Genomic DNA, 15,007 nt, shown 5'->3' with positions numbered 1-15,007 from the left:
TTCCAGTCAAATATGGTTGATATCCACTTCTTAGTTCCAGAGAAGAAGTCGCTTAAAGCAGTATAGCCAAATACCCTTTTTGGCCCTGCCCCTCAGCCCCCTGGGGGGTCAGCCCCACCATTTGTACAATTTTAAATCCCTGCCTCCCAGGAATGCTTTTGATCAAATATGATTGATATCCAGTGCACAGTTCTACAAAAGAAGTCGCTTAAAGCAATATGGGCAAATTGACCCCTTTTGGCCCCGCCCCTCAGCCCCCTGGGGGGTCAGCCCCACCATTTGTACAATTTTGAATCCCCACCACCTAGGGATGCTTCCAGTCAAAATTAGTTTAATTCCAACCAGCGGTTAAGAAGAAAAAGTCGTTTAAAGAAATTGTTGACGTACGGACGGACGGACGGACGACAGACGCAACGGTATGGCATAATTATAAGCTCACCTTGGTCCTTCGGACCAGGTGAGCTAATAAAATAGTTGTAATTAAGTCAGGGTAATTTTCCGGAACCTGTATCCGTTTTACCATTGTCAACACATTCCATGAATGTTCTTGTCTTTTGCGTTAAATCGACATCTTGGAATACGACAGGTTTGATGTTTCTGTGTTCAAACGATCTAATCAAGCGTACTGTCACGGTACCACAGGATATGTCGTCTGTCATTCTCTCGGAAATTTCGGAAACACGCTGGATCTGCTTGCGGGAAATCCCTGTTATCCTGTGTCAGTAGGACGCTTTAAAATAATCCGGAATTAAAAAATATATAAACTTATTGTCGTAGAAACTGCTTGTGTGCATTTAATATCAGATACACTGAAATGTTAAATGTGAGGTTCATTTACATCATAATATATTAGTTTAACTTATACGACTATTTTTTTCATCAAATGTACGAAAATGAAACCGGTTTTAATTTTACTATCTGCTGTTTTAAGCGTCAAGAAGATATCGACAACGTTTCATGCAAAATTGAAGTCTGGTGGTGCAATTTTCTGTATTTAAAATAGCTAAAATTTGCTATCTTTAGTATGACGTCATGATAACTGTATATAAGTTCAACAAAAAAGTCAAAATGGCATTACGTACGCCAATCAACAACAGCCAAGAGGTGTGTATGATAGGTTGTTCAGACAGTATACAGGAAGCCGTCTGGAGGCGTACCCCTGCGTCTCGTCGTTTGGCGTGTTCGTTCTTCAATATTACCGGCTTGAAACCATTTGGCATGTGACAGAAATTTGAAGGAATTAATTCACTTTATTTTATGTTTCAGTTATATTAACTAAACAGTCCAGACTATCTTGGCTGAAAAAAATGGGACATCTTCTAGTTCCTGCCCTTGAGTTTAATTTTTGGTCGGAACATGACTTGGGACATTTAGAAATGATGAATGAGAGGCATTTGGTATTTTTATTACACAATCGTTTTCTTAAATTTCATTGTTGAAGTACATGTTTTTCTCTCAAATTTACAGAAAGAAGAGAAAACGCGAAAAGAAAGAAATTTAAAAAATGGCTGTAGCATGTGAGATATTAACATTATCAACAAATATGGATCCGAATCAACAGTTTTATATTAACCAACAAGGACAGCAGGGATACTTTGATCTATCCCAGCTTTACTATCCACCTCCTTCACCACAATTTCAAAGTCCTGTTTTTCAACCATTTCACCTCACAGGTCCACCACAATATTGTCAACCTCCACAAAACTTTAATAATAATAATTCATTAGGTGGACCACCAATGCCTTTTCATGGTCAAGAAATGAAACAGCAAGTTGGTTATAACAGAGGTCATGGACATAAAAGGGGAGGTGGGACGAGGGGAAAGGCAAGGAATTCGTATAATAATACCAATAATAATCCTCCGAAAAATTACCAATCTAATCCCAATAAGGTAGCAGTTCAAGCAGATGAATCAAAATCATCAAATTCTGTTGATGAATATTTACAAAGTTACATAGATGGTGCATTTGATAGTGAAGAACCTGCCAAGACGGAGTCTAAAACTAAGTCAAAAGGAGCACCAAGTCAACAGAGAAAAAATGGTAATCGTCAAGGAGAAAGTAGATTTGAGAATAGAGGTAATAATCAGCGACAACAGTATGACAATTATAGGGAAAATATTGAAAATAACCCACATTATTATGGTAATCGAGGAGGACGTGGAAGAGGACGATATGAAGGGTCAAGGTCATATCATGATCAAGACAGGAGGTCATATAGTTCAAGAAATAGAAAAGATGATTTGGATAGAGTAAGGGATTCTAAAGACTTACCTTCAAGTCTTAAAGAAAAAATCAATGAAAGAAAGTATGGTAAAAAGGTAGATAATTCTACGGTCATTGGCAGTAACATTGGTCACGATGAAGAAGGACCTAGTGGAGAAAGCCAACCATATTATAAGGATAGGAACTCAAAACTTGACGACAGGCAACAGTTCAATAATAGACGAGGTCAAAGGTCAGGTAGAGGAAGACAATCCAACCAGGGCCGTTCATTCCAGAGCAGACAACAAGACGATGATTATGATCCTCAGAACGAAATTGCTTCAAATAACTTGCAGGATAAAAATAGACAACCGTATCCAGGCCGTGATAAATATCGCACGCCAAAGACTTTTAAAGGGTCACGAGGTCCAAGTCAGCGACACTTTATGGCAAGGACAATTTCTGGAAAGGTTGATGAGAGTCAGAGAGGTATATTAAGTAGTATGGTTATTGATTGTTAAGCTATCCTTATTCATATGATATTTTTTAGATTTATATGTAGCACATTTTTTATTTTATTTATTAACTTTTCTAATGATTACCAATGATCCTTTTGTGACAATTGGTTTCAGATTTAAGAATTTTTGAAAATATCAAACAATTTGAATTTTAAATCTTGTGTCAGTTAGGTAATTGAAACTTTGATTTTTTTTTAAATTCATTTCAGAAGATACATTGTAAGGTATAATTATTATGATTATTTCATATCATTTGCTCAAATTTTATTGCCAAATAGGTGTTCTGATTGATCAGCTGACAAACAGTTCCTACGAGTGCATGGTGTGTTGTGAGACGGTGCGTTGCCAGAATGCTGTATGGAACTGTTCCAGCTGTTTTCATGTGTTCCATTTACACTGCGTTAAAAAATGGGCAAGAACTTCTGCAGCTAATGAAGAAGGTAAGTTGGTCATTGTATTCATTTTTATTAAAACCTTGAAAAAACATTCTATAAAATTTGTTAAAGGTATGTTTCCCTTTGGAGACTTTTTAAAGTGATGGATTAAAGTGAGAAACCTCTGAACATCTATAAATTGTTAGTCATGATGCTTTGGTTTGTTTAAACAGTAAAACCTACTTTGGTCCGGGGATAGTTTATTTTGGTATTGTTTCTTTTAAACCTTCTGAAATAGTTGGGAACTATTGTTTCTGTGTATAATTGATGCATATAATCTTGGCACTTAAGTCAAGTGAACCGAATTTTGTACAATTTAATGTAGCAAGTCTGGATGTTTTTGTCACAGTGGAAGTGTTACTCCCAAACAATATATCTTATATTTTTAATGTTAAGAAAAACAGACAATACTTTTATAATGCTAAAAAATCTGGAAGAAGAACGCATGTTAAGTATGTGAACTGAATAATCAGAAATCATTAAGTCAAGTCTAACTAAATCTAATTTGAACTGGTATCTTTGAAATGAAATCATTTTTTTTTTTTACTTATGACAGGTGAAGACAGTGGATGGAGATGTCCAGCCTGTCAAAACACATGTGACAAGTTCCCTTCCCAGTACAGATGTTTCTGTGGTAAGTCCTACATCTATGGTAGATCATACATTTGTGGTAGGTCATACATTTACGGTAGATCATACATTGTGGTCGGTCATACATCTACAGTAGATCATACATCTATGGTAGGTCATACATTTGTAGTAGGTCATACATTTGTAGTAGATCATACATTTGTGGTAGGTCGGGTCATACATTTGTGTTAGGTCATACATCTATGGTAAGTCATACATCTATGGAAGATCATACATTTGTAGTAGATCATACACATGTGGTAGGTCAAGTCATACATTTGTGAATTGTCATACATCTATGGTAAGTCAAACATCTGTGGTAGATCACACTTTTGTGGCAAGTCTTTTGTGGTAACTTATGCTTCTTTAAGGCCAAACATTTTATATCAAAGACAAGAATACTGCTCAAAATCCTATAACGTGTGAAATGTAATTATTTTTCAAAATTGTTCCGAAACATTTAGCTAGATTTGTATAAAGAAAATTGAGTAAAAAGAAAGTTAATGTACCAGACCAATGCAATGAGTTTCTTTGATATTACCAGGCAAAGTGAGAGACCCTGAATTTAATCGCATGGAGATCCCACACAGCTGTGGTGAGATGTGCAGAAGGAAAAGAACAGATAACTGTCCTCACCCCTGTAACATGTGAGTATAACCAATGATTATTTATATAAAACACAGTGACTATTTTTTACCTATGTTTTATCTAGGAGCTTCAGGATATCTGGTGGTTTTTTTTTATCCAAAACCATTTACCCTACACTATATTATATACCCTTTTAATCTTGACAATAAGCCTGATTTGAAAATTAAATGTCTTTGAAAATAAGAATTTTTGCAGGCAAACATATCTCGAAAAATAAGCCGTCTTAGAAAATAGACTGGCCTTGAAAAGATGCCGAAGATACTAGACAGGAGTCACATTTTCGTGTTAGCATAAATATGTTGTACAGGTAAGAATCACAAAACAAATTTTATTATAGCACCGATTTTATGAAAAAAATAACTAGTTTCAATAAAAAAATATAAATAGAATTATATTTTTCCATGTGAAAAAAAGTAAGAACTTAATGGCTTACTGTAACTGCCTTGAAAACAAACTGGCTTTTGAAAATAAGCCAGAGGTTCCTTACTGAAAATAAAAATAAGCTGCATCTGTTTTCAAGATTTAACGGTATTAAAGAAAGCTAGATTTTCTCTATACAAAAAGGAGCGCTTGCTTTGACTTTTCCAAATGGCAGAAAATTTGATGTAAAACTTGATGACATTATGCCTGTGTAACATTACAAATCAAAAAGCATCAAGTCACTTAATGTTGATTGACACATTGAAGTTAATATCAATGATATAATTCTTCAGCTAAAAATGATCAAATAAATCAGTTATTTGATAAACATTAATTAATCACTTACGCTCTTTAGTGTCAATGTGTCTTTTGTCGAAGTGATGAATTTGACTTAGTTCAGAGATTATTTTTCCTTAACATCAGACAAGAAACATGATTGGTGATGGGTTGAATCATTTGCCAAGTTGGTCTTGACACCCTTGTTGCGTGCTGTAGATAAATGGACTGCTTGAATCTCCTTTGCAGGCTATGCCATCCTGGTCCCTGTCCACCATGCAATGCTGTCATCAGTCGCTCCTGTGATTGTGGGAAAACCAGGTAAGCATGATTTGTCAGTAGTTATACACTCTAGAATGGATAAACATGTACCTATGTAGCAGAAAAGAAAAAATGCAAAGCTAGACCACGATTCAAACCCAGGACCTCAGAACTCTAGAGGGACGCTGACACCAATTGAATAACCCGGTCGCCTGCACTAATTTTTAATGCAGGGTTATTTTAGGTCATGTCTAAATGCAGTATTTAAAATGATAGACTCAATGTAAAATATTTACTCTAGTGTAATTTACAGTGGAACCTTGATTGGCCAGCTACCTTTGTTTTCCAGCAATAGTGTCATAATTGTAAGGTGGCTGCTTTTATAATATATAGGCTAAACTGTCTCCTAAAAGACTGGCTTGATCGCGAGACAACATGATTAGTGAGGCATGATTTAATAAGACACAACCATATTTGGTTAACATGTATTTTTCCCTGTTACAGCCAGACCATGAAGTGTAGTGCGTCTCAGGTTATCAAGTGTGAAGAGAGATGTGGTAAACAGCTCAACTGTGGTAAACATTTCTGTAAAGTTACCTGCCATGCTGGGTCGTGTTCCATGTGCGAGGAGGTCGTCGTACAAGGTGAGGATATGGAATTTCCTCATATTACCATTGTAAGGTCACCTTTGACTTGGGGTAATGCTCTACATTCAAGGAAGGTCTTTCTTGTGTTAACCCTTTCACCCCTATGTAACTTTAGTAGACTCTACCATGCATTGATATGGATGAATCGGTTATGGTCTCCAGTGGTGAAAGCGTTAAGATTGTGAGAGCACCTACTATGTAGGGCCATGTCTATTTGTGCTAGTCAGTAGAGAAGTAGTCTGTGATATCAACTTTTCCTTGTAATACATTTTTAGTGCTGTAATGATCTGTGTTACAGAGTTCTCTAAGGGACACAGCAGTAGAGATATATTCTGTGATATTTAAGGGTTTAAAACTCCACTAGCCTGTCACCAGAGGCTACCAGATTTTCAACATTGGTTATTGAAATTTTGAATCGTACTAGCCTTAGCCTAGTGACTTAAAACTGACACAGATGTTTTTGTTCAATTCTTTCGCTTAACCAATTAAAATTGGATTTATAGTAATTTTCACTACCTTACCTAGCAGAAGACATTAGTCATTAATGCTGCATAGACGATGCAAGATGTTCTGTTGCTTTTGTAGTTTTATATTTGAAGTGCTGTAATAATCTGTGTTACAGAGTGCTACAAGGGTCACACCAGTAGAGAAGTAGTCTGTGGAAGTAAGGAATCTTTTCAGTCCTCTTTCACCTGTGACAAACCTTGTCAAAAGTGAGTTATCTCCCCTGGTCATCTTTTGCATTTCATTTAGTTTTCATTTAGGTGGAAAAGGATTTTCATCGCATTCAAAAACTCAATTTGTGAACTATTATTGAACTATTATTGTCTTTTTAAATTCAAGTCTTACAAAGTTTGAATTATTTACTTTATAATACAACAGTGAATTGAAAAAAAACCTGCAGATTTTACTGTTGTTACAGTTATAGTTTGTTATGTTGTGTTTATCAATTACCATAATCAACCTAATCAGCACCTCCATCCCATGATAATTACAACAGAAATATAATTTCAAACACTGACTGATAGCTCTTAACTGATCCTCAACGATGATCAATTTATCATTTTATACCAACAGATTCTCAAAAACCAGAGGATATAAATATTGTCTGAATTATGTGAAGATTCATCAGTGTAGACAACACATTTCAGTAAATTTTAAATTAGTGATATATTAATAATCATAAAAACACAAAACAAAATATGATTATACTGGTATCTCACAATAAAAATGTAGGAAATCACATCTGTACATAATTTACAAAAATATTGAATGTGTGAATTTCACATTATGTATTAAATGTATGAAGTTCAATAAAACTTAATCCTTTTGACATATTTTTTGTAGGACACTGGAGTGTGGGAATCACACATGTGAAGAGATGTGTCACGATGGCCCCTGTGTCTCCTGTAGTTTGTCTCCGTCCACAGTGGTCACATGTCCATGTGGTGCCACCTCACTTACAGACCTCGGCTCCACTCCCAGGACTAGCTGTCTCCATCCTGTCCCCACATGTGAAGGTTTCTGTCACAAGGCTCTCAACTGTGGACCTTCAGGTAAATCATGAAAGACAAACCAATATAATCTAGTGCTCAAGTAAAGTTTATCATTTCATCAATGTTAAAAATTTCTGATATATCATCAATGTTGAAAAATTCTGAATATAGATTAATTATCATGTGTACAATATTGATGCTTATGTGAGGATCTAGACACGGAAAAGTCTTTGATGTGCTATTTGTAAAATTAGAGGAAGAAGGAAATAAGACACATGAGGACTGAGGAGGCACGGGAGTCTAGTGGTAAGACGCTGGGCTCGTGACCGAAAGGGTTGTGGGTTCGAGTCACTGCACGGCACTGTGTTGTACCTTTGAGCAAGATACTATACTTTGCTTGTTCCAGTCTACTCAGCTGTAAATGAGTACGTGATTGGGGAGTGCTAGAATTGTTGAATGCAAGCTGTGAGCACTGAAATGACAGCACTGGCTGTACACATGTATGTTCCCCAGGGAGTTGAGATAGATATGAGCTGGTTGCAAAAGGCTCTATAAACATGTGAACCGCTTTGAGACGACCTACAAACTAGGTTGCGATAAAGCGGTATATAAGAACCTCAAATTATTATTATTTATTAGCTCACCTGGCACGAAGTGCCAAGTGAGCTTATGCCGTGGTGCGGCGTCCGGCGTCCGGCGGGCGTCAATATTTTACTTTAAACGACTTCTTCTTAATAACCGAAAGGCCTAGGGTGATGATATTTGGCCAGAAGCAAACTGGGATGAAGGGCTACCAAGTTTGTTCAAATGAATGACCTTCACCCATATTCAAGGTCACAGGGGTCAAATATGTTAAAAACATTAAACAACTTCTTCTCAATAACCAAAATGCACAGGGTGATGATATTTGGCCAGTAGCATGCTAAGATGAAGGGCTACAAAGTTTGTTCAAATGAATGACCTTCTCCCGTATTCATGGTCACATGGGTCAAATATGTTTAAAACTTTAAACAACTTCTTCTCAATAACCAAAATGCCCAGGGTAATGATATTTGGCCAGTAGCATGCTGAGATAAATGGCTGCAAAGTTTGTTCAAATAAATTACCTTCACCCATATTCAAGGACACAGGGGTCAAATATGTTAAAAACTTTAAACAACTTCTTCCCAATAACCAAAATGCACAGGGTGATGATATTGGGCCAGTAGCATGCTAAGATGAAGGGCTGCAAAGTTTGTTCAAATGAATGACCTTCACCCATATTCAAGGTCATAGGGGTCAAATATGTTAGAAACTTTAAACAACTTCTTCTGAATAACCAAAATGCCCTGGGTGATGATATTTAGTCAGTAGCATACTAGGATCAAGGGCTACCAAGTTTGTTTAAATGTATGACCTTGAATCATATTCAAGGTCACAAGGAGCAAATATGTTAAAAATATTTTAACAACTTGTTCTGAATAACCAAAAGGCTTAGGATGTTGATATTTAGTTATTAGCATATGCTGGGATCAAGGACTACTATGTTTGTTAAAGTGAATGACTTTGACTTATATTCACGGTCACAGGGGTCAAATTTGTTTAAAATCTTGAAACAACCTCTTCTGAATAACCATGGGTCCTAGGATGTTTATACTTTGCAAGTTGCATCCTGAGATGAAAGGCTATACAATGTGTTCAACATAATGACTTTGTTCGACTTTCAATCACAGGGGTGAAATGTTTTAAAAAAAATTAACAGGGTCTTTTGAACGAATTTTAATCATAAATACTGATATTTTGCCTGTAGCTTTATTTTAGATCACTTTTAAGGTTACAAGTGTGAGTTTTATACCAGGTGAGCGATGCAGGCCCATTGTGCCTCTTGTTATTAGTTATACAGGTCCTTTTGAGTCTGGCATTGCATTCATTTATAGGGATTCAGAGGAAGTGTATTGTTAGACTCGACTTTGTGACATCACCCGTATTGATGAGGAGATATATTATCTAATAAAAAATGATTTTTTAATATTCGAAACTTGAGAACATTGAGTTAATCACTTGAATGTATAAAGAAAAAAGAAAAAAACGTCTAAAGGGAAAAATATTGTATGGGCATTGTTTTTTTAGAATTAATTTGTGGATTAGACTTCACTCATGAACAGTGGTCAGTAGAACCCAGATAGATCCCTTCATTCAGTGTTTAATTGGCAGGGTATCTGACTTGTCGGATAATAATGTATTAATTTTGTGGTGTTATATCGCCATAGAAATAAGGAGAAAGCTGTCAACAGTATCTAACAGAAATTTGCTAAGATTCACTCTACAAATACTGAGATTTGATGTCGATATCTTGCCATATAGATGGTCGTCATACCTGTAAGCTAGTCTGTCATGAGGGTGTATGTGGGACGTGCCCTGGAGAAACCCTCCTAAAATGTCGGTGTGGTGCCCTAGAGAAGGAATTTCCCTGCACAGAAGCTCAGAACATAACTGGTGAGTAGTCAGTTGTGTTAAATGCTGTTGAAATAGATTTTGACAATTCTTGTATCTGTCATGACAAATCTGTGTCCCCCTCCCCCTCCCCTTCAGATAGCTATAGATTTGCAGTGTCTGATATGAGATTATATAATTTGATAAACAATCATGATCAAATAAAATATGAAATTCTTATTGTATAACAGATTGTTTTATGATTGTGAATACTTTTTCTGCATTGAGCAAATTCCACTCACTGTATAGTATTTAATTTTGAAGTTTTTATTTGTATAAAAAACATATTCAACTACTTTTTCATTAAGTTGAAATTTCCACTATTTTAAGACGTTTGAATACTCAGATTACAATATTTTAAAAATCATTCTTGGATAAAACTTTGATGTGATGTGATGTTATATCTGGAAGAAATTGAATTCTTTCTGATTAACTCATTCACCCCTGAAGTTTCATAATGAACTGTTCCATCCTTTGAATTGGAAGAGTTCAAATGTGTCTTCAGGGGTGAATGAGTTAAGCAGGGATGTAGAATACTCTTGCCCATCACCTGATACATAAGTCAACCAGTTTACACCAGTTTAGAAGGCGTGGTAAAGTCTAGTGCCTGTGGTAGGACGCGGGCCTCGTGACCGAATAGTCGCAAGTTCAAGTCATGGCACTATGTTGTATCTTTTTGAGCAAAATACTTTACTCCACTAGTTCCAGTCTACTCAGCTGTAAATGAGTACGTGGTTGGGCAGTGCTTGAATTGTTGAATGCTTGCTGTGAGCACTGAAATGGCAGCACCGGCTGTATGCTCCCCAGGGAGTTGAGAAAGATATTGGCTGGTTGCAAAAGCACTATAACCACTGATAATAATTTGTGAACCGCTTTGAGATGACCTACGAACTAGGCTGTGATAAGGCGGTATATAAGAACCTCAAATTATTATTATTATTATAAGCCTAGGTAAGTGCAAAATTTGGACCCTCTTTTCCTTGGAAATACAAATAGCAGTAGAAGGATTATTCAGGATATGGATTTCTGAGATTGTTTTTTCCCTGGGCAAGTGCTTCACTGACTATCTTTACTCCTTAACATGTAGGAAAGAAAGTCTGTCCCTAAAGACATTGGCTGGGTAGTGGGATAACCTAATTAGTATTAATAGGATTTAAGAGATTCACTTGTAGATAAAACTGATGTGGTATGTTGAATTTTAATTTCTACAGAGGAGAATCCATTTTGCTGTGATAAGCGCTGTAACAAGAAGCGACTGTGTGGCCGCCATAAATGTGCACAGACGTGTTGTGTGGTGAGTATAAGAAAATAGGAACTTTTCAGGACATGATACAGCCATTTTGTGTAAAACAAATAATTCCATAAAGTTACTCATGTCAATAGTTTACTTCAAAAATTGTGATAATATTTTTCCCAATTCATTGAATAATTTCCGAAAGAGGGTACGAATGTTTTGAAATACTAAAAAAAAATTCCCTTTGGTTGGCATAGACACTTTAAAAACAAAAAGAAAGATCACTGGTTCAAGTAGACTATTATTGGTATTTATGAGTGGAAAATTTGTAAGTTAAGATACTTAGATATGAATTCCAGAAGTAAGTGTCACAAATGCTATATTATGTGATCTGGCATGGGAGCTTATTAAAGGGACTCTTGGTAGATCTTTGCTGTGAATTAAGTACATCCCTGTTAATTGGAAAAAATTAAGACATGTATAGTTGCAATATTTATATATAAAATGTTACGATATTGTTTGTCTTCAGGTGTAGTTGCACTATTTCTATATACAATATTTAGACATTGTTTGTACCTGAAGCGATATATTCTATTATCTCCAAGGTTGACCAGGAGATGATTACAATAATTGGAAAAATCAAGCTTTCCTCAATGAAGGGAGACAGTATAATGCAACAAAATTTATGGAGTTTTGTGGGAAAGTAACAATTTAGTTTCCATCACAACACAAACTTTTCCCCTCCCCACCCTAACATGGGAGATATGGAGGTTGTAAATAAATATTGTCTCAGAAAGAATATGATTGTAATTTACATCAGAACTTCAATCCCGCAATTTGTATAATTTTCTGAATGATATATATTGTATTGGTTCACTATTCCTCATTGTTGACTTATATTGTCATATATTGAAGCTGGAAAAGGAGAATCACTTCTGTGACTTCATCTGCGGGAAGAAACTGCCGTGTGGCCTCCACAAGTGTGACGAGCCTTGTCACCGTGGAAACTGTCCAACTTGTCTCTTAGCAAGTATGTTGGTGCCATAAACTGTTCATTTTGATTGAATTTACAATTACTGCTTTAAAATAGAATGCTCCATTATTGGATTTTTTCCATGGATTTGAATTCATAAAAGAAACCGTCACAGTGCTCTTCGGCCAGTTAAGAATATTTGGTGTTTCTGGTAACCATACCTAACCTAATTTTTAGTGCCTACCCTAAACTTTTTAAGGCAATTTTCAAAGAAGCACTGTTAAAGTTAAGACCACCCTCCTATATAAACCACATACAATTATTTTTAAAAATAAAACTTGTTTCTTACATACCTTCACTAAATATTTCCTTCTTTAAATATTTCCAACATGTTACAGGAAACACATATCTTTTTCTGTCTGGCTTTAGGACATGTTTGCTATTGAGAGATGAATATTTGTCAAATTTTTAATGTTGTATATGTATTCATCCCATGTAGTGAAATTTGTTTTCTGCTCACAATGAACATACAAGAAAAGCTTTTAATTTTACTTTTGAGTGAAATGAAAGTCTATCACAAAGTTTCAATAGGGAACATTGCAAAAAATAGATAGCAACAGACACTCTACGCCCAAGCTTTCTGACTTAGCCCTTCATCAGGGATTGAATGGTCTTCACCTTTATGTCACATCCATGTTTGAATACTGCCTTGGATGTAGTTTGAGTGAAGTATTCTGTACGTTACAGGTTTTGAGGAGCTGACTTGTTACTGTGGCAATGAGGTGAGATTCCCACCTGTTCCCTGTGGTACCAGACCGCCTGAGTGCTTCAAGAAGTGTACCCGCACTCACGCCTGCTCACACACAGGTTTGTACAGGTCATATAGGTCTTTGCTTGATTCTTTGAGCGGTTGAAATGTAGTAGTCTTTTAAGAAATGAATAGTATCTTGATACTTGAAGGAAGTATTCTTCTTTCTTGTATTTATGCTCAAGAAAGTTGTGACTGAAGATAACATGATGTCTTCCAGCTGATTTCTTTGTGACTTAATTTGTATATTTATTGTTTTTGCAAAGGTCCCTTAGGCCTGTGGGTAGGGAAAACTGCGATTTGGTCACATGTAAAAAGTCCCAGGGCCCAAGATTTGCTGTCAATGTAACAGATTATGACGTCATATTGATCACTGTGCAAAGAGGAATGAGATTTCTTACAAGAGCAATTCCTTTGTGTTTTAATTTAAGGCAATTATTGAGTTTTCAGAATGATAAAAACAAATGAAGGTTAGAATTTATAATGTATTTTGAGCCATGCTCTATGCCCTCAGCCCTGACAACTGTTTCACAAAGAAACAACAGTATATGACACCTATTCTAGTAATAACTTATTGATGATGGGATAAAGAACGATTTTTAGAACATCAGTGAGAACAGATTTGAGGAATTGAACATAGAACAGGGTAAAAATTAATTATGAATGATGTTAATACCTGGAAAATATCTTACATAAATATGCATTATGTTCCACAGTGCGCCATAACTGTCACAGTGATGAGAGTTGTCCACCTTGCACGGAGCTCACATCCAAGTACTGTATGGGGAACCATGAGGTAAGATCTCTTTGAGGAGCCTTGTCCCACTGCCAGAAATTGTAAATAAGTACATTATATAGGAAACTGTTATCCAGCATGGCTAAAGCTTAAATAAATAATTTCTAAACAGACCACCATTCCTCGCTGGACTTTTATGGGGAATAACAAAGATGAAATAAACAAAATATAATCAACAACAATATTGTTCTGTTTGTAAAAAATTATCGGGGTTAGACTGGGATTAAATAAGTATTCCGGTTTCCTCTCACAAGACCCCTGTGTGCTAACGTCCGGGCCAGCAAGAGTGATTAGAATAAGTTACAAAATCTGGTTTCATAATTTTTGTAAAATAATTAAAGTTTATATTTAAATGTGCTACAGCTATATCCAGACGGGGAGGTTAAGGGGAGGTTACTCTGTAAAGACAGCGCAGTAGCAAAGGGATCCTTAAATAAGGGAGGGAATGATTTTGTTTCCTACAATTTGTTTAAAAAAACACCATAAAGACATTATTATGGGGACAGTTGTTGATTATGTTGATCTCATGGGTTTATCAAAGGAGCTGAATAATTATGCTCTCCTCCTTTTTATATAACAAGGATATGCCTTATAAACATACACTTTTATAATGGTTTGAGACATCTATTAGCTCACCTGGTCCGAAGGACCAAGGTGAGCTTATGCCATACCGTGGTGTCCGTCGTACGTCCGTACGTCCGTACGTCAACAATTGCTTTAAACGACTTCTTCTTCTTAACAACTGGTTGGAATTGAACTAAATTTGACTGGAAGCATCCCTAGGTGGTGGGAATTCAAAATTGTACAAATGGTGGGGCTGACCCCCCAGGGGGCTTAGGGGCGGGGCCAAAAGGGGTCAATTTGCCCATATTGCTTTAAGCGACTTCTTCTCTGAAACTAAGAAGTGGATAGCAACCATATTTGACTGGAAGCATCCCTAGGTGGTGGTGATTAAAAATTGTACAAATGGTGGGGCTGACTCCCCAGGGGGCTTAGGGGCGGGGCCAAAAGGGGGCAATTTGGCTATATTGCTACAAACGACTTCTTCTGTAGAACTGTGCACTGGATATCAATCATATTTGATCAAAAGCATTCCTGGGAGGCAGGGATTTAAAATTGTACAAATGGTGTGGCTGACCCCCCAGGGGGCTGAGGGGCAGGGCCAAAAAGGGTATTTGGCTATACTGCTT

At 36.4% G+C, this 15,007-nt stretch overlaps 2 protein-coding genes across 2 annotated transcripts in view; one reads left to right on the top strand and one right to left on the bottom strand.

The window, feature by feature from the left end:
* Positions 1 to 747, bottom strand: part of LOC110463702 (UPF0538 protein C2orf76 homolog) — a 9,382-nt gene extending 8,635 nt beyond the window's left edge. The window contains exon 1 of the mRNA XM_021518507.1: positions 521 to 747. Coding sequence (XP_021374182.1) covers positions 521 to 659 — 139 coding nt within the window. The 5' untranslated portion in view covers positions 660 to 747. The remainder of the gene's footprint in view (positions 1 to 520) is intronic.
* A 163-nt stretch (positions 748 to 910) lies between these two features.
* Positions 911 to 15,007, top strand: part of LOC110463701 (transcriptional repressor NF-X1-like) — a 24,621-nt gene continuing 10,524 nt past the window's right edge. Inside the window, exons 1-14 of the mRNA XM_021518506.1 lie at positions 911 to 1,104; positions 1,468 to 2,693; positions 3,001 to 3,162; positions 3,713 to 3,790; positions 4,331 to 4,433; positions 5,380 to 5,451; positions 5,896 to 6,035; positions 6,661 to 6,751; positions 7,386 to 7,594; positions 9,878 to 10,009; positions 11,218 to 11,300; positions 12,156 to 12,270; positions 12,961 to 13,080; positions 13,738 to 13,817. Coding sequence (XP_021374181.1) covers positions 1,505 to 2,693; positions 3,001 to 3,162; positions 3,713 to 3,790; positions 4,331 to 4,433; positions 5,380 to 5,451; positions 5,896 to 6,035; positions 6,661 to 6,751; positions 7,386 to 7,594; positions 9,878 to 10,009; positions 11,218 to 11,300; positions 12,156 to 12,270; positions 12,961 to 13,080; positions 13,738 to 13,817 — 2,574 coding nt within the window. The 5' untranslated portion in view covers positions 911 to 1,104; positions 1,468 to 1,504. The remainder of the gene's footprint in view (positions 1,105 to 1,467; positions 2,694 to 3,000; positions 3,163 to 3,712; positions 3,791 to 4,330; positions 4,434 to 5,379; positions 5,452 to 5,895; positions 6,036 to 6,660; positions 6,752 to 7,385; positions 7,595 to 9,877; positions 10,010 to 11,217; positions 11,301 to 12,155; positions 12,271 to 12,960; positions 13,081 to 13,737; positions 13,818 to 15,007) is intronic.

The sequence above is a fragment of the Mizuhopecten yessoensis genome, unplaced genomic scaffold (genome assembly GCF_002113885.1).
Source record: "Mizuhopecten yessoensis strain PY_sf001 unplaced genomic scaffold, ASM211388v2 scaffold10921, whole genome shotgun sequence".
Taxonomy (NCBI): domain Eukaryota; kingdom Metazoa; phylum Mollusca; class Bivalvia; order Pectinida; family Pectinidae; genus Mizuhopecten; species Mizuhopecten yessoensis.
The sequence above is the reverse complement of the archived record's forward strand: the minus strand, read 5'-3'. Positions and strand labels throughout refer to the sequence as shown.